At 57.7% G+C, this 22,130-nt stretch overlaps 1 protein-coding gene across 1 annotated transcript in view; it reads right to left on the reverse strand.

Moving 5' to 3' along the window:
- Nucleotides 1-12,398: 12,398 nt before the first annotated feature.
- Nucleotides 12,399-22,130, reverse strand: part of LOC140480163 (pancreatic alpha-amylase-like) — a 34,131-nt gene continuing 24,399 nt past the window's right edge. Inside the window, exons 7-10 of the mRNA XM_072574901.1 lie at nucleotides 18,879-18,978; nucleotides 14,692-14,813; nucleotides 14,481-14,606; nucleotides 12,399-12,591 (exon numbers count right to left, since the gene is read on the reverse strand). Of these exons, the coding sequence (XP_072431002.1) occupies nucleotides 12,402-12,591; nucleotides 14,481-14,606; nucleotides 14,692-14,813; nucleotides 18,879-18,978 (538 nt within the window). The 3' untranslated portion in view covers nucleotides 12,399-12,401. The remainder of the gene's footprint in view (nucleotides 12,592-14,480; nucleotides 14,607-14,691; nucleotides 14,814-18,878; nucleotides 18,979-22,130) is intronic.

The following is a 22,130-nucleotide window of genomic DNA, read 5'->3' on the forward strand; positions in this document are numbered from 1 at the left end:
GGCGGGCGGCGCGGACACTGGGGCCTGTCCCGGCGGCGGCGGCGGGAGATGGAGGGGCGGAAGGGGGAGAGACGCGTTGCTAAGGGGAATGGGCGGGGCCAAAGCCGGTAACCAGGGGGCGGGGCCACGTCAGTGACGATTTGGATCACGTGCCAATCTGTCTCCGCCCCCTGGGGCTCAAACACCGCAGCGACATCAATGTGTCCCCCTGCTGGTGGCAGACAGGATAACACCCCCCACAGACATACACCCCACACACACACCCACACACACATCCACCCACACACATCCCCCCACACACACACCCACACACACACCCACACACACATCCACCCACACACACACCCACACACATCCCCCACACACACACCCACACACATCCCCCCACACACATCCCCCACACACACACCCACACACATCCCCCCACACACATCCCCCCACACACACACCCACACACATCCCCCACACACACACCCACACACACATCCCCCCACACACACACCCACACACACATCCCCCCACACACACACCCACACACATCCCCCCACACACATCCCCCACACACACACCCACACACATCCCCCCACACACATCCCCCACACACACACCCACACACACACCCACACACATCCCCCACACACACACCCACACACATCCCCCCACACACATCCCCCACACACACACCCACACACACCCACACACATCCCCCACACACACACCCACACACACACCCACACACACCCCACCCCACAACACACCACACACCACACCCACACACATCCCCCCACACACACAACCCACACACACCCCACCCCACACACACATACACGCCTCACACACACACAACCCACACACATACACCCCCCCACACACACACCCCCACACACACACCCACAGACACACACACCCCACCCCACTCCATACACACACACCCCACCCCATACACACACACCCCACACACACCCCCACAGACACACACACCCCCCACAACACACCACACACACACCCACACACATCCCCCCACACACACACCCACACACATCCCACTCCCCACACACACCCCACCCCACAACACACACACCCCACACTCACACCACCCCCACCCACACATATACCCCCCACACACACAACCCACACACATACACCCCCCCCACACACACACCACACACCTCACCTAACAGTCACACACACCCCACCCCACACACACATACACGCCTCACACACACACAACCCACACACATACACCCCCCCACACACACACCCCCCCCACACACACCCACAGACACACACACCCCACCCCACTCCATACACCACACACCCCACCCCATACACACACACCCCACACACACACCCCACACACACCCCACACACACACCTCATGCAACCCACAGTCACACACACCCCACACCCCACACACCTCACCAAACAGTCATACACACACACATCCATACACACATCCCCCCCACACACACACCCCATACACACCTCACAGACACACACCCCACCCCACACACACCACCCCACAACACACACCTCACACTCACACCCCCACACACACCCCCACACACACCCCCCACACACACACCCCACCCCCACACACACACCCCACCCCACACATACACCCCACCCCACACACACACCCCCCACACACACCCCCACACATACACACCTCACACACACACCACACAGAACCCACACCCCACACACACACCCCACACACCTCACCCAACAGTCACACATACACCCCCACACACACATCCCCCCCACACACATACATCCCCCCCACAAACACATCCCACACACCCCAAACACACATACACGCCCCCCACACACACAACCCACACACATACACCCCCCACACACACACCCCACACACATACACGCTCCCACACACACCCCACCCCGCGCACACATACACGCCCCACACACACAACCCACACACATAAACACACCCCCACACACACACCCCCACACACACCCCACCCCACACACACTCACACATACACATCCCACCCCATACACACACACCCCACCCCACACACACACATACACGCCCCACACACACACAACCCACACACATACACCCCCCACACACACCCACACACACACACCCACAGACACACACACCCCACCCCATACACACACACCCCACCCCATACACACACACCCCACACATACACCCCACCCCACACACACACCCCACACACTCGCCCCACACACACACCCCCACAGACACACACACACCCCACACACACACCACACACAACCCACACACACACCCCACAGTCACACACACCCCACACACCTCACCCAACAGTCACACACACACATCCCCTCACACACACACACCCCACACACACATACACCCCCCCACACACACCCCACACACACATACACCCCCCACATACACACCCCACACACACATACACCCCTCCACACACACCCCCCCACACACATACACCCCCCACACACACACCTCCCCCCCACACACATACCACCCACACCCCCCCACACACACATACACCCCCCACACACCCCCAACACACATACACCCCCCACACACACACATACACACTCCACACACATATACCCCCCCCACACACACCCCACCCCCACACACACACATACACGCCCCACACACACACCCCACACACACACATACACGCCCCACACACACACAACCCCCACACACACACCCCACACACACACACCCCCACACACCACCCCCCACACACACCACCCCCCACACACACACCACCCCCCACACACACACTACCCCCAAACACACACCAACCCCCCACACACACACCACCCACACCACACACACACACCCCCCACACACACCACCCTCCCCACACACACCACCCCCCCACACACCCCACCCCCCCCACACACCCCCACACACCCCCATACACCCCACCCCCACACACACCCCCCACACACACACACCCCCACACACCACCCCCCACACACACCACCCCCACACACACACCACCCCCCACACACACCACCCCCCAAACACACACCAACCCCCCCACACACACACCCACCCACACCACACACACACCACCACCCACACACACACCACCACCCACACACACACACACACATACCCCACACACACCACCCTCCCCACACACACCACCCCCCCACACACCCCACCCCCCACACACACCCCCACACACCCCCATACACCCCACCCCCACACACACCCCACACACACCCCACCCCCCACACACATACCACCCCCCCACACACCCCACACTCACACCCCCCACACACACCCCACCCCCCACTCACACACCCCACCCCCCACTCACACACCCTCACGCACACACACCCACCACACACACACCCACACACCCCCCACACATACACCCCCCACACACCCCACCACACACACACACACCCCACACACATACCCACACACACACATACCCACACCCTACACACATCACCCACACACACACCCCCCACACACACACCCACACACACATACACCCCACACACCCCCACACAGACACACACCCTATACACCCCACACACCCCCACACAGACACACACCCTACACACCCCACACACACAGCCCCCCCCCCACACACCCCCAACACACACACACCCCACCCCACACACACACCCCACACTCACACCCCACCCCCCCACACACACCCCACACACACACACCCACCCCACACACACACCACACTGTACACCCTCACACATACATACACACCCCAGTGTACACCCTCACACACATACATACCCCAGTGTACACCCTCACACACACACACACACCCCAGTGTACACCCCCAAACACACACACACACACACACACCCATGTACACCCTCACACACACATACCCCAGTGTACACCCTCACATACACACCACCCCACATACAACCCACAGTCACACACACCCCACACCCCACACACCTCACCCAACAGTCACACACACACATCCCCCCCACACACACCCCCCACACACACACCCACCACACACACACACATACACCCCCCACACATATACACCCCCCAAACACACACCCCACACACACATACCTCCCCCCACACACACACCCCACACACATATACACCCCCCACACACCCCCAACACAGATACACACCCCCCCACACACACATACACACTCCACACACATACACCCCCCCACACACACACCCCACCCCACATACACGCCCCACACACACAACCCACACACACACACCCCACACGCACCCCCACACACCACCCCCCCACACACACCACCCCCCCCCACACACACACACCACCCCCACACACACACACCCCCCCACACACACACCACCCACACACACACACCACCCCCCACACACACACACCCCCCACACACACACCACCCACACACACACACCACCCCCCCCACACACACCACCCTCCCCACACACACCCCACACACCACCCACACACACCACCACACACCCCCACACACCCCGCCCCCCACACACACCCCCACTCACACTCCCACACACCCCACCCCCCACACACACACCCACACACACACACCGCCCTCCCACACACACCCCACACACCCCCCACACACCCCACACTCACACCCCCCACACACACACCCCCACACACCCCACACTCACACAACCCACACACACACACCCCATAAACACACCCCCACAGGCACCCCCACACACCACCCCCCACACACACACCACCCCCCCACACACACACACACCACCCCCCACACACACACCACCCCCACACACACCACCCCCCCACAAACACCACCCTCCCCACACACACCTCACTCACACCCCCATGCACCCCACCCCCCACACACACCCCCCACACACCCCCTACATACCCACCCCCCCACACACACCCCCACACACCATCCCCACACACCCCACCCCCCACAATCACACCCCCCACACACACCCCACCCCCCACTCACACCCCCCCCACACACACACCCCCACACACACACACCCGACACAACCCCTCACACACCCCACCCCACAGACACACCCAACATACACACACACACACCCACACACACACCCACACGCACCCCCCACACCCCCCCAACACACACACATACCCACACACCCCCCACACTCCCCACCACACACACACACACCCCACACACATACCCACACACACACATACCCACACCCTACACACACCACCCACACACACACATACCCACACCCTACACACACACCCACCACACACACACACCCATACACACACACACATACACCCCACACACCCCCACACAGACACACACCCTACACACCCCACACACACCCTCCACACACACCCCCACACACACCCCGCCCCCCCACACCGCCCCCCCACACACCCCACTCCCACACACCCCCAACACACACACACCCCACCCCACACACACAGCCCCACCCCACACACACACCCCACACTCACACCCCACCCCCCAACACACACCCCACACACACACACCACACTGTACACCCTCACACATACATACACACCCCAGTGTACAACCTCACACACACACACCCCAGTGTACACCCTCACACACATACATACCCCAGTGTACACCCTCACACACACACACCACAGTGTACACCCCCCCCACACACACACACACACCCATGTACACCCTCACACACATACCCCAGTGTACACCCTCACACACACACACACCCCACACACCCCACACATACACACACACCCACACACCCACACCCCCCACACCCACACACCCACACCCCACACACACACACCCACACACACCCCACCCACACACACACCCCACACTCTCACCCCACTCTCTCACTCCACACCCTACACACACACCCACACCCCCCACACCCACACCCCAGACATACACACCCACCCCCCCACACACATCCCACACACACACACCTCCCCCACACTCCCCCCACACACACACCACTGTACACCCACATACACACACCCCCAGTGTACACCCTCACACATACACACCCCAGTGTACACCCTCACACACACATACACACCCCAGTGTACACCCCTAAACACACACACATCCATGTACACCCCATACACACACATGCACGCCACACACACACATCCCACACACACCCCAACCGCGCACACACACCCCGCACACACACTCCACACACACACACACACCCCAACCCCGCACCCACACCACACACACACATCCCACACACCCCAACCACGCACACACACCCCACACACACATCCCACACACCCCAACCCCGCACACACACCCCGCACACACATTCCACACACACACACACACCCCAACCCCGCACACACACCCCACACACACATCCCACACATCCCAACCACGCACACACCCCACACACACATCCCACACATCCCAACCCCGCACACACACACCACCCCCCCCACACACACACCACCCCACACACACACATCACCCCCCATACACACACCCCACACACACACCCCCCACACACACACCACCCCACACACACACACCCCACCCCACACTCATTCCACACCCCACACACACCCCACACACATACACACACACCCACACACACACACCCCCCACACACATACACACACACCCACACACACACACCCCCCACACACACACCACCCCACACACACACCACCCCACACACATACACACACACCCACACACACACACCCCACACACACACCACCCCACACACATACACACACACCCACACACACACACCCCACACACACACCCCCACACCCACACCCCACACATACTCCCCCCCCCACACACACACCCCACACACACCCCCCCACACACATACACACCCCACACACACACACCCCACACACTCCCACGCACACACACACCCCACAACCCCCCACACACACACCCACACCCCCCCACACACACACACCCCACACACACTCCCCACACCCATCCCACACACACACACCACCCACACACACACACCCCACACACACCCACACACTTCCCCAAATACACCCCCACATACACACCCACACATAAACCCCCCACACCACACACACACATCCCCCACACGCACTCCCCCCACACACATACCCCTCATACCCGCCCCCCCACACACACCCCTCACACCCGCCCCCCCCACACACACACATACACCCCACACCCCCATACACACACCCACACAGACACACACTCCACACACCTCACACACACCCACCCACACACCCCCACACACACACCCCACTCCACAGACACACACCCCACACACACACACCCCACACTCACACCCCACTGTACACTGTCTCACACACACACCCCACTGTATACCCTCACACACACACCCCAGTGTACACCCCTCACACACACACACACCCTGGTGTACATCCCCAAACACACACACACTCATGTACACCCCTCACACACACATACCCCAGTGTACACCCTCACACATACACACACACCACACACACACACCCCCCACACACACGCACACACACACACCTTGCACACACACCCCACTAACCCCCCACACACACCCCCCACACACACAGACCCCACAAACCCCCCCCACCACACACACACACCCACACACACACCCACAGACACACACACCCCCACCCCATACACACACCCCACCCCATACACACACACCCCACACACACCCCTTACACACACACACACCCACACACACACACCCACAGACACACCCCACTCACACATACACACCACACACATTCCCCCCACACACACCTCCGACACACACACACACACACCCCACACACGCACACCCCACCCCACACACACACCCCACACACCCCAACCCCACACACCTCACCCCACAGTCACACCCACACACCCCCAAACACACACACACCCCACACACATACACCCCCACACACACACACCCACACACCCCACACACATATACACCCCCACACACACACACCCCACTCCCCACGCACACACCCCACTGCCCACACACACACCCCACACACACACCCCACCCCACACACACCCCCCACCCCACACACACACACCCCACCCCCACACACACACACCCCACACACACACCCCACACACACACACCCCACACACCTCACCCCACAGTCATACACACACGCACACCACACACACATCCCCCCACACACACACCCCCACACACACCCACACACCCCAAACACACACACAACCCACACACATACACCCCCCCACACACACATACCCACACACCCCAAACGCACACACACACCCCACACACGTACATCCCCACACACACACACCCCACTCCCCACCCCACACACACACCCCACACACACACCACACACACACCCCACACACACCCCCCACACCCCACCCCACACACACACCCCACCCCATACACACACCCCACACCCCACCCCACACACACACCCCACCCCACACACACACCCCACACACACACCCCACACACACACCCCACACACATACATCCCCCCACACACACACCCCACTCCCCACCCCACACAGACACCCCACACACACACCACACACACACCCCACACACACCCCCCACACCCCACCCCCCCCACACACACACCCCACACACATACATCCCCCCACACACACACCCCACTCCCCACCCACACACACACCCCACACACACCCCACACACACACCACACACACACCCCCACACCCCACCCCACACACACACCCCACCCCACACACACACCCCTACACACACCACCCCACAGACACACACACCCCACCCCACACACACACACCCCACCCCCCCACACACACCCCACACACACCCCACCCCCCCACGCACACACCCCACACACCCCCCACTCCCCCACACACACACCCCACACACCCCCCACCCCTCCACACACACACCCCACACACACACACCCCACACACAAACACCCCACACACAAACACCCACCCCACACACACTGTACACCTTCACACATACACACACACCCCAGTGTACACCCTCACACACACACACTCCCACACACACACCACCCCCACATACACCCACACATACACACCCAGCACACACACCCCACTACCCCCACACACACCCCCCCCACACACACAGACCCCACAAACCCCCCCCACACACACCCACACACCCCCCCCACACACCCCCCACACACAACCCCCACACACCCACCACACTCACCACACACACACACACACCCTCCACACACACACCCCACACCTCCCACACACCCCACACAGACACACCCCCCCACACACCACACTGTACACCCTCACACACACACACCCAGTGTACACCCTCACACATACACATCCCAGTGTACACCCTCACACACACACACCCCAGTGTACAACCCCAAACACACACACACACCCATGTACACCCCACAACATACACCCCCCCACACACACCCCCACACACACACCCCGATCCCGCACACACACCCCACACCTCCCACACACCCCACACACACATCCCACACACACACACACACCCCACACACACACCCCCACACACACACCTCCCCCCCCACACACACACCTCCCCCTGACATGCACACACACCTCCCCCCACACACAGACACCCCTCCCCCCCCACACACCCCCCACACACATACACCACACACACACACCCACACACACATACACCCCACATCCACACCCCACACAGACACACACCCCACACACCTCACACACACACACCGCCTCCACACCCCCCCACACAAACACACCCCCCACACACACCCCCAACACACACACCCCACCCCACACACACACCCCACACAGACACACACCCCACACACACCCCACCCCACACACACACACACACACCCCACACAGACACACACCCCACACACCTCACACACACACACCCCTCCACACCCCCCCACACAAACACACCCCCCACACACACCCCAACACACACACCCCACCCCACACACACACACACACCCCACACAGACACACACCCCACACACACCCCACCCCACACACACCCCACCCCACACACACCCCTCACACACACACCCCACCCCTCCCACACACACCCCACCCGCCCACCACCCCCCCACACAAACCCAACTCCCCCACACATACACCCCACCCCCCACACACACACCTCACCCCCCACACACACACACCCCACCCCCCACACACACACCCCACCCCCCACACACACAACGCACCCCACACACACCCCACCCCACACACACACCCCACCCCCCACACACACACGACCCCCCCACACACACACCCCACTCCCCCCACACACCCCAACCCCCCACACACCCCACCCCCCCCACACACCCACCCCCCACACACACCCCACCCCCAAACACACACCCCACCCCACACACACACACCCCACCCCACACACACACACCCCACCCCACACACACACCCCACCCCCCACACACACACCCCACACACCCCATACTCACACCTCCCACTCACACACCCCACACACACACCCCACCCCTCACACACACCCCACACACACACCCACCCCCCACACACATCCCACCCCACACATACACAGCACACACACACCACACACACACCACCCCCCCCACACACACCACACACAAACCCCAGCCCCCCACACACACCCCACCCCCCCACACACACACTCCACACACACACCCCCACACACACCTCACACACACACCCCACCCCACACGCACACCCCCCACACACACACCCCACACACACACCCCACCCCACACTCACACCCCCCACACACACACCCCCCACACACACCCCATCTCACACACCCCACTGTACACCCTCACACACACACCCCACTGTACACCCTCACAAACACTCACACATCCCCCAGTGTACACCCTCACACACACATACCCATGTACACCCTCATTCCCCAATGTACATTTCACACACACACACACCCCACTGTACACCCTCACACACACATACCCCAGTGTACACCCTCACACACACATACCCCAGTGTACACCCTCACACACACACTACCCCAGTGTACACCCTCACACACACACACCTCAGGGTACACCCTCACACACATACACCCGTAGTGTCCAGCTTCACACTCACACCCCAGTGTACACCCTCACCAGTAAGTAGGAGGGGGGGCAGGTCCGAGGACCTCCTCGTGGGTCTGCTCCTGGGCCTGGCCAAACTGGCCATCAACAGGTCCAGGCAGCGGGCCGTGGAGGGGGTCGTTAGGGCCGACTGCCTGCCCCTCTTCCGCGGTTACGTTAGAGCCCGGGTGTCCTTGGAGAAGGAGCACGCGGTGTCCACCGACACCCCGGAGTTGTTCAGGGAGAGGTGGGCGCCGCAGGGAGTGGAGTGCATCATTTCTCCCTCCAACTCTATTTTGGTTTAATCCCTGCCCTCCCCTTCACGGTTTGATCACACAGCACTGCCCTTTGATGTGAAGGACAATACTTGTCACTGGCCACTCGGGTGCTTGCTTTCTTCCTGGTGGTGGAATGTAAATAAAGATTTACACACTTGTTGTCCTTCACTATGTCTGACACCTGCCCACACACAATGTGGGGGCTGGGGGAAACTATCAGCACTACCGCTGTTCGGTGAAAGAGTGGGGAAGAATTTTTAAAAACAGAAACAGGAATGCTCACACTGAGAGCTGACTCTGAGGGAGCTGCACCAGTGTTAGGGTCTCTCCACTAGCAAATACAGGGGGACTTTGGGACAGGATACTGGCATCTGGGGAGTTATCTCAAAGTGGTGATAAATTCGCTGAAGGGTGAAAGGATGGACAGGTTGGACCTGTATCCATTGATGTAATGAAGAATGTGAGGGATCTTATTGAAACCTATCAGATCCTGAGGTGGAGACTGAGAGGATGTTTCCCCTTGTACAAGGGTCTAGAGTGAGGGGACACAGGTTAATAATGAAGGGGCTCCCATTGAGGACAGAGCTTGAGGAGGGGTATTTCCTCCCCTCGGGCCCTGCAGTGTTCTCTTTGCCAGAAAATGGTGGAGATTGTGTCACTAAATATTTTGAGGGTCAAGTTGGGTAGATTCTTAATGAACAGAAGAGTCAAACATGACTGGGGCTAGACAGGAATGGGAAGATTAGATCACAAGCTGCCGTGATCCTCCGAAACGGGGGAGCAGGCCTGAGGGGCTGAATGCTCTACTCCTACACCTACACCTATTTCATCCTAAATCCCAATAAAATTCTATTCACCCCAAGAAAACCTTCCCAAGATCTCAGTTAACTTCCCCGATTAACTGCCCACTTCCCACCTCCACCTCTGTTCCCATCTCTGAGGGGCTTGGAGTACTCCCACCACAAACTGAGGGTGTCCCAGTTGGTTAAAGGCACTACATAAATGCAGGCTATGTTGCAGCAATCACTCAGTCGCGCAGTGACCCTTATTAGCCCTTGGTCAGTAAAGAGACAGCACAGATTTGCCTCCATCATGCTTTTAATGAGATGTGCTGGTTACAGTTTAGCATCAACATGAATAGCCACCATGGGGTCCTGGGCGGTGTTACTGATTTGCAGTGATGCTGTACCATCATCGTTGACATTGACCTGTATCCCTGTGCAGCGAGTCCCCTCCTTCTGTCCTGAGATCACATCACAGTATGTTCCACCAGGGAGGCCAGTCTGTAACGTTATTCCCATGTTCCTGTAATGGAAGAGGAAACTCATGAGGTGATAGGCAGAGTCTGAATATCTGACCCCCCCCCCACCCCTCCTCCCAAAAACAGGTCAAAGCTTGAGGGGGGGGGGGGGGCTGATTCACTCAGGGACCAATATCAGAAGTTCAAGATTCTGAACAGGTGACTCTGATAGATCATTCCACACCAGTCACTTTCACCAGCTCTCCCCACCCCCACCCCCACCCTGACCCCCCTCAACACCCCCACCAGCTCTCCCCACCCCCACCCTGACCCTGACCCCCTCATCACCCCCACCAGCTCTCCCCACACCCACCCTGACCCCGACCCCCCTCAACACCCCCACCAGCTCTCCCCACACCCACCCTGACCCCCCCATCATCCCACCACTCTCCCCTCCCCCATCTTGATCCCCCTCATCACCCCCAGCAGCTCTCCCCTCCCCCACCCCAACCCCAACCCCCACCCTGACCCCCCTCATCACCCCCAGCAGCTCTCCCCTCCCCCACCCCCACTCTGACCCCCCTCATCACCCCCACCAGCTCTCCCCTCCCCACCCCAACCCCAACCCCCACCCTGACCCCCCTCATCACCCCCACCAGCTCTCCCCTCCCCCACCCCAACCCCAACCCCCACCCCAACCCCCCTCATCACCCCCAGCAGCTCTCCCCTCCCCCACCCCCACTCTGACCCCCCTCATCACCCCCACCAGCTCTCCCCTCCCCCACCCCAACCCCAACCCCCACTCTGACCCCCCTCATCACCCCCACCAGCTCTCCCCTCCCCACCCCAACCCCAACCCCCACCCTGACCCCCCTCATCACCCCCACCAGCTCTCCCCTCCCCCACCCCAACCCCAACCCCCACCCCAACCCCCCTCATCACCCCCAGCAGCTCTCCCCTCCCCAACCCCCACCCTGACCCCCCTCATCACCCCCACCAGCTCTCCCCTCCCCCAACCCAACCCTTCAACCATCAGCATCACCAATCCCACGCCCATCAGCTAAACCCACCCTGGCCTCCGTCATCACCCCCACCCCCGTCAGCTCTCCCCATTCCCCACCCCCGTCAGCTCTTCTCACCCTCACCTTGTCAGCAAGCCCACCAGCTGGGGAAGCTAAAACGTTGGGGGAGGAATCTCAGAATAACAGGACGATCATTTTGGAATGAGCTGTGAAAGGATTTCCTCACCCAGATGGTTGTGGAGCCATGAGATCCTCCAGCCAGAGCACTGAAGGACTGTCCATCATTGAATCCATGTAAATCTGGGGTTGACTGAACTGTGATCTCAGAGATTTGAGGGAGTGTGGCCAGTTAGAAGCCCATTGAGGAGTGTGTCCAATGCAGCAGGCTTGAGGGGCTGAATGGTCCACTCCTGCTCCTATTTCTTGTGTTTTTAAGAATCTCGTCCAATTTACCAATGAATTACTCCCTGACTGGGTCACCTCTACATTACTGTCCCATGCTTTATCGTATGTTGATGCTACATTCCTGTGCCCTGGTTACATTACCTTCATTGCTGGGAATCAGAGAATCTCTACAGTGTTCAACCCATCGTGTCTGTACCGACCATCCAGACCCAGCAGCTCCCACCCTATCTCCATAACCCTGCATTCCCCATGCCTAAACTATCTAGCTTACACATCCCTCAACACTATGGGACAATTTCCCATGGCCAATCCACCCTGACCTGCACATCTTTGGACTGTGGGAGGAACCCGGAGCACCCGGAGGAAACCCACACAGACACAGGGAGAACGTGCAAACTCCACACAGACAGTTCACCCGAGGGTGGAATGGAACCAGGTTGCTGTGAGGCAGCGGTGCTGACCACTGTGTTATTGGGTGTTTACGGCCTGCTGGAACATTCTTGAGTTTCCTGTCTGACGTTACTCACCAGTTGTCATTGTTAATTGCGAGGAAACCTCTATTCCCACGTCCGAATGCGATCTGATTGCTTCCATTGTCCCACCAATTTGCAAAGGGCTGTCCATCCACCACATTGCGAAAGATGACCATGTTCCTGCACACAGGCCATAGTGAGTGAGTTTAGCTGTCAGCACGCGATGGGAAATGACGAGTTCACGAGGAAGGAAGGAGGTGCTTACCTGATCTGCCGCCAGCGATGTTCACACACCCAGCCGTTCCCACAGGTGGTGTCTGGATTCAAGGTCACATGCTTCGTCGATCCGTCACTCTTACTGGGTGGCCCCATCCAATCATTGACATCCTTTGGGAAAGAGAATCTTCTTATTGCTCTCTCCCTCTCTTTCCCCACTGTCCTGCATATTCTCTCCCTCCTCCATCTCCCCCCCCGCCCCGGTTCCCATGTGAAAGTTCTGATTGAATCTGCTCCCACCGCCCTTTCAGGCAGCACCTTCCAGATCCCAACAACTCACTGTGTAAAACAATCCCCCTCCCCTCTCCCCCTGGGGCTTCTCCCTGATTCCCTTCAATCTGTCTCCCTCTGCTCCCTCACCCTCCTGCCCCTTGAAACACTGTCTCCTGATTTACTCCATCAAACTCTCTTAAAATAAAATTCGCCTTATTTCTTTGTTAACAGTAATTTTATTGGAAGACTTCGCACAATCAAAGGAATTTATCTTCTACTTATGAGCAAAATCTAAAAGCAATTCAATACAAAAAAAGATGCCGTTGACAATTTAAAAACAGGACTTGCATTTCTGGAGCACCTTTCTCGACATCAGGGGATCCCAAAATTGACAAACTATTTCCAAATTGTGGCCATTATCATAATGAAGGTCGTTTAGCAACTAATTTGCACACAGCAAGGTCCTAGTCATTTGAGGTAACTGACAGTGCTGCACTCCATCAGCCCTGACCCTCCAACAGTGCGGCACACCCTCAGCACTGACCCTCCAACAGTGCGGTACTCCCTCAGCACTGACCCTCCAACAGTGCGGCACTTCATCAGCCCTGACCCTCCAACAGTGCGGCACACCCTCAGCACTGACCCTCCAACAGTGCGGCACTCCCTCAGCACTGACCCTCCGACAGTGCAGCACTCCCTCAGCACTGACCCTCTGACAGTGCGGCACTCCCTCAGCACTGACCCTCTGACAGTGCAGCACTCCCTCAGTACTGACCCTCCGACAGTGTGGCCATCTCTCAGCACTGACCCTCTGACAGTGCGGCACTCCCTCAGCACTGACCCTCTGACAGTGCAGCACTCCCTCAGTACTGACCCTCTGACAGTGTGGCACTCCCTCAGCACTGACCCTCCGACAGTGCGGCACTCCCTCAGTGCTGACACTCTGACAGTGCGGCACTCCCTCAGTACTGACCCTCTGACAGTGTGGCACTCCCTCAGCACTGACCCTCCGACAGTGCGGCACTCCCTCAGTGCTGACACTCTGACAGTGCAGCACTCCCTCAGCACTGACACTCTGACAGTGCGGCACTCCCTCAGTACTGAACCTCTGACAGTGCAGCACTCCCTCAGTACTGACCCTCTGACAGTGCAGCACTCCCTCAGTACTGACCCTCTGACAGTGCGGCACTCCCTCAGTACTGACCCTCTGACAGTGTGGCACTCCCTCAGCACTGATACTCTGACAGTGCGGCACTCCCTCAGTACTGAACCTCTGACAGTGCAGCACTCCCTCAGTACTGACCCTCTGACAGTGCAGCACTCCCTCAGTACTGACCCTCTGACAGTGCAGCACTCCCTCAGTACTGACCCTCTGACAGTGTGGCACTCCCTCAGCACTGACCCTCTGACAGTGCGTTACTCCCTCAGTACTGACCCTCTGACAGTGCAGCACTCCCTCAGTACTGACCCTCTGACAGTGCAGCACTCCCTCAGTACTGACCCTCCGACAGTGTGGCACTCTCTCAGCACTGACCCTCTGACAGTGCGGCACTCCCTCAGTACTGACCCTCCGACAGTGCGTTACTCCCTTAGCACTGACCCTCTAACCAATGGAGTAGGGAAGACTCTGGAGGGTCTTTCTGGTTGGCTTTGCTGTCGTTGCCCATCTCAATGCTTCGTGCTCCATCTGTTAGTTTCCTTCCCTGAGACTCCTTGCAAATTCATCCAAATGACTCACTCTCTGGGTCATTTCAGGGGCAGTTGAGAATGAACCATGTTCCTCTGGATTTGGTATCACATGTTGGTCTGACCAGGTCCGGGTGGCAGAGGTCCACATCGGCACCAATGACAGGCAGGAAAGGGATGGGGTTTTAAGGCAGAATTTCAGGGAGCTAGGGTGGAAGCTTAGAGCTAGGACAAACAGAGTTATTATCCCTGGTTTGTTACCCATGTCACATGCTAGCAAGGTGAGGAGAGAGAGGTTGAACATGTGGCTACAGGGATGGTGCAGGAGGGAGGGAATCAGATTCCTGGATAATTGGCTCTCTCTCGGGGGTAGGTGGGACCTCTATAAACAGGATGGTCTTTACCTGAACCAGAGGGGTACCAATATCCTGGGGGGGGGATAGGATTTTTGCTAATGCTCTTCAGGAGGGTTTAAACTTGTTCAAGGGGAGTAGAGACAAACCTGGTAATTATAGACCTGTGAGACTTACTTCAGTTGTGGATGAAGTGTTGGAAAAATCTATGAGAAACAGGATTTTTAATCATCTAGAAAGGAATATGTTGATTAGGGATAGTCAACATGGTTTTGTGAAGGGTAGGTCGTGCCTCACAAACCTTATATAGTTCTTTGAGAAGGTGACCAACCAGGTGGATGAGAGTAAACCGGTTGATGTGGTGTACATGGATTTCAGTAAGGCATTCGATAAAGTTCCCCACAGTAGGCTATTGCAGAAAATACAGAGACATGGGATTGAGGGGGATTGAGCAGTTTGGATCAGAAATTGGTTAGCTGAAAGAAGACAGAGGGTGGTGGTTGATGGGAAATATTCATCCTGGAGTTCAGTTACTAGTGGGGTACCACAAGGATCTGTTTTGTGGCCACTGCTGTTTGTCATTTTTCTAAGTCACCTGGATGAGGGAGCAGAAGGATGGGTTAGTAAATTTGTGGATGACACTAAGGTCGGTAGAATTGTGGATAGTGCTGAGGGATGTTGCAGGTTCCAGAGGGACATAGATAAGCTGCAGGGCTGGGCTGAGAGGTGGCAAATGGAGTTTAATGTGGAAAAGTTTGAGGTGATTCACTTTAGAAGGAGCAACAGGAATGCAGAATACTAGGGTAACGGTAAGATTCTTGGTAGTGTAGATGAGCAGAGATCTCTGTGCCCAGGAACATAGATCCCTGACAGTTGCCACCCAGATTGATAGGGTTGTTAAGAAGGTATACGGTGTGTTAGCTTTTATTGGGAAAGGGACTGAGTTTTGGAGCCATGAGTCATGTTGCAGCTGTACAAAACTCTGGTGCGGCTGCGCTTGGTAATGTGTACAGTTCTGGTCACCGCGTTATAGGAAGGACGTGGAAGCTTTGGAAAGGGTTCAGAGGAGATTTACCAGGATGTTGCCTGGTATGGAGGGAAGGTCTTATGTGGAAAGGCTGAGGGACTTGAGGCTGTTTTCGTTAGAGAGAAGAAGGTTGAGAAGTGATTTAATAGAGACATATAAGATAATCAGAGGGTTAGATAGGGTGGACAGGGAGAGCCTTTTTCTCGGATGGTGATGGCTAACACAAAAGGACAGGTATAGGACAGATGTCAGAGGGAGTTTCTTTACTCAGAGAGTAGTAGGGGCATGGAACGCACCAACTATTAGTAGACTCACCAACTTTAAGGGCATTTGAATGGTCATTGGATAGACATTTGGATGAAAGTGGAACAGTGTCGGTTCGATGGGCTTCAGATTAGTTCCACAGGTCAGCACAACATCGAGAGCCGAAGGGCCTGGACTGCTCTGGATTGTTCCGTGTTCTATTTCCCTCCCTAAAGTTCATTCGTGAGTTGGATGGAGTTCTCTGGCAATCCATATTGGTTACACCCTTTCAGTAAAGAGGTTAGCCTGGCACTCTGACTATCTCGCCCAGCACCTCCCAGAGAGTTTCATGCCCCACCATCAGTGAACAATCCCTCCTTTCTGATGCAGTTACAAGTCATTAACGTGGCAGGTTATTGATTAGAAGTAAGATAAAAACAATGACTGCAGATGCTGAAAACCAAATACTGGATTAGTGGTGCTGGAAGAGCACAGCAGTTCAGGCAGCATCCAACGAGCAGCGAAATCGACGTTTCGGGCAAAAGCCCCGAAGGGCTTTTGCCCGAAACATTGATTTCGCTGCTTGTTGGATGCTGCCTGAACTGCTGTGCTCTTCCAGCACCACTAATCCAGTATTGATTAGAAGTGACTTACCTTCCCATTAACAAAGTAGCGATCCCAGCGGTAGCTGGACATGACCCGAGTCAGACCATAAGGATGGGCCAACATAAAAGCGACAGCCACTTTGTACAGCCTGCAGAGAATCACCGAGAGACCACACTACAATTATCAGGGAAACAGGAACAACATGAGGCTCTTCTCTCTCCGGCACAGAATATCAAAAATGGATTGGCCATTCGGTTCCTCAAACACATTGGCATTTCCATCAAGTCCTGACTGATTTTCAACATGGTTTTGACTGTTATGGGCACTGTTATTGGGGTAAACTTGACAAATTGCCAATATAGCTTCAAGAAAACAGGGCAGTGATTGTTTATTTTATACACACCGAGAGAAAGCCTCAACCCTGTGAAGGTGTAAAGTTCACTCTGATGGCTTACAGAACATCATGCAGATCCCAACAGACTTACTCCAAATCCCAGACTTCACTGTTCTGAGATGTCACACTAACCTTTGATTTGATTTATTATTGTCACATGTACCTGGGTACAGTGAAAAGCTTTGTTTTGTGTGCAGTACAGACAGATCATATCACACAAAGTGGGTCATAGAACAGAGCGAGGAATGCAATGACCCAGCTGCAGAGATCAACATTAAATTTAAAATTTGAAAGGTCCATTCAGAAGTCTCATGACAGCGAGGAAGAAGTTCTTCTTGAATCTGCTGATACATTGGTTTAAACTTTGGTATCTTCAGCCTGAGGGAAGAGATTATCACCAGGGGGTGGGAGGGGTCTTTGAGGATGTTGGCTGCTTTCCCAAGGCAACAAAAATAATTGATGGAGTCAATGGGATGGGCGGTTGGTTTATGTGAGGGACTGGGCTGTGTGTCAGGGACTGGGCTGTGTGTGAGGGAGTGGGCTGTGTGAGAGGGACTGGGTTGTGTGTGAGGGACTGGGCTGTGTGTGAGGGAGTGGGCTGTGTGTGAGGGAGTGGGCTGTGTGTGAGGGACTGGGCTGTGTGTGAGGGACTGGGCTGTGTGTCAGGGACTGGGCTGTGTGTGAGGGAGTGGGCTGTGTGTGAGGGACTGGGCTGTGTGTGAGGGACTGGGCTGTGTGTGAGGGAGTGGGCTGTGTGTGAGGGAGTGGGCTGTGTGTGAGGGACGGGGCTGTGTGTGAGGGACTGGGCTGTGTGTCAGGGACTGGGCTGTGTGTGAGGGAGTGGGCTGTGTGTGAGGGACTGGGCTGTGTGTGAGGGACTGGGCTGTGTGTGAGGGAGTGGGCTGTGTGTGAGGGACTGGGCTGTGTGTGAGGGAGTGGGCTGTGTGAGAGGGACTGGGTTGTGTGTGAGGGACTGGGCTGTGTGTGAGGGAGTGGGCTGTGTGTGAGGGAGTGGGCTGTGTGTGAGGGACTGGGCTGTGTGTGAGGGAGTGGGCTGTGTGAGAGGGACTGGGTTGTGTGTGAGGGACTGGGCTGTGTGTGAGGGAGTGGGCTGTGTGTGAGGGAGTGGGCTGTGTGTGAGGGACGGGGCTGTGTGTGAGGGACTGGGCTGTGTGTCAGGGACTGGGCTGTGTGTGAGGGAGTGGGCTGTGTGTGAGGGACTGGGCTGTGTGTGAGGGACTGGGCTGTGTGTGAGGGAGTGGGCTGTGTGTGAGGGACTGGGCTGTGTGTGAGGGACTGGGCTGTGTGTGAGGGAGTGGGCTGTGTGTGAGGGAGTGGGCTGTGTGAGAGGGACTGGGTTGTGTGTGAGGGACTGGGCTGTGTGTGAGGGAGTGGGCTGTGTGTGAGGGAGTGGGCTGTGTGTGAGGGACTGGGCTGTGTGTGAGGGACTGGGCTGTGTGTCAGGGACTGGGCTGTGTGTGAGGGAGTGGGCTGTGTGTGAGGGACTGGGCTGTGTGTGAGGGAGTGGGCTGTGTGAGAGGGACTGGGTTGTGTATGAGGGAGTGGGCTGTGTGTGAGGGACTGGGCTGTGTGTGAGGGACTGGGCTGTGTGTCAGGGACTGGGCTGTGTGTCAGGGACTGGGCTGTGTGAGAGGGACTGGGCTGTGTGTGAGGGACTGGGCTGTGTGAGAGGGACTGGGCTGTGTGTGAGGGACTGGGCTGTGTGTGAGGGACTGGGCTGTGTGTCAGGGACTGGGCTGTGTGTGAGGGAGTGGGCTGTGTGAGAGGGACTGGGCTGTGTGTGAGGGACTGGGCTGTGTGTCAGGGACTGGGCTGTGTGTCAGGGACTGGGCTGTGTGAGAGGGACTGGGCTGTGTGTGAGGGACTGGGCTGTGTGTGAGGGACTGGGCTGTGTGTCAGGGACTGGGCTGTGTGAGAGGGACTGGGCTGTGTGTGAGGGACTGGGCTGTGTGTGAGGGACTGGGCTGTGTGAGAGGGACTGGGCTGTGCGTGAGGGACTGGGCTGTTTGTGAGAGGGACTGGGCTGTGTGAGAGGGACTGGGCTGTGTGAGAGGGACTGGGCTGTGTGTGAGGGAGTGGGCTGTGTGTCAGGGAGTGGGCTGTGTGTGAGGGAGTGGGCTGTGTGTGAGGGAGTGGGCTGTGTGTGAGGGACTGGGCTGTGTGTAAGGGACTGGGCTGTGTGTGAGGGAGTGGGCTGTGTGTGAGGGACTGGGCTGTGTGTGAGGGACTGGGCTGTGTGAGAGGGACTGGGCTGTGTGTGAGGGAGTGGGCTGTGTGTGAGGGACTGGGCTGTGTGTCAGGGACTGGGCTGTGTGAGAGGGACTGGGCTGTGTGTGAGGGAGTGGGCTGTGTGTGAGGGACTGGGCTGTGTGTCAGGGACTGGGCTGTGTGTGAGGGACTGGGCTGTGTGTGAGGGACTGGGCTGTGTGTGAGGGAGTGGGCTGTGTGTGAGGGACTGGGCTGTGTGTCAGGGACTGGGCTGTGTGTGAGGGACTGGGCTGTGTGTCAGGGACTGGGCTGTGTGTCAGGGACTGGGCTGTGTGTGAGGGACTGGGCTGTGTGAGAGGGACTGGGCTGTGTGTCAGGGACTGGGCTGTGTGTGAGGGACTGGGCTGTGTGTCAGGGACTGGGCTGTGTGTAAGGGACTGGGCTGTGTGAGAGGGACTGGGCTGTGTGAGAGGGACTGGGCTGTGTGTGAGGGACTGGGCTGTGTGTCAGGGACTCGGCTGTGTGAGAGGGAGTGGGCTGTGTGTGAGGGAGTGGGCTGTGTGTGAGGGAGTGGGCTGTGTGTGAGGGACTGGGCTGTGTGTGAGGGACTGGGCTGTGTGTAAGGGACTGGGCTGTGTGTGAGGGACTGGGCTGTGTGAGAGGGACTGGGCTGTGTG

This window comes from Chiloscyllium punctatum, chromosome 7, assembly GCF_047496795.1.
Source record: "Chiloscyllium punctatum isolate Juve2018m chromosome 7, sChiPun1.3, whole genome shotgun sequence".
NCBI classification, from domain to species: domain Eukaryota; kingdom Metazoa; phylum Chordata; class Chondrichthyes; order Orectolobiformes; family Hemiscylliidae; genus Chiloscyllium; species Chiloscyllium punctatum.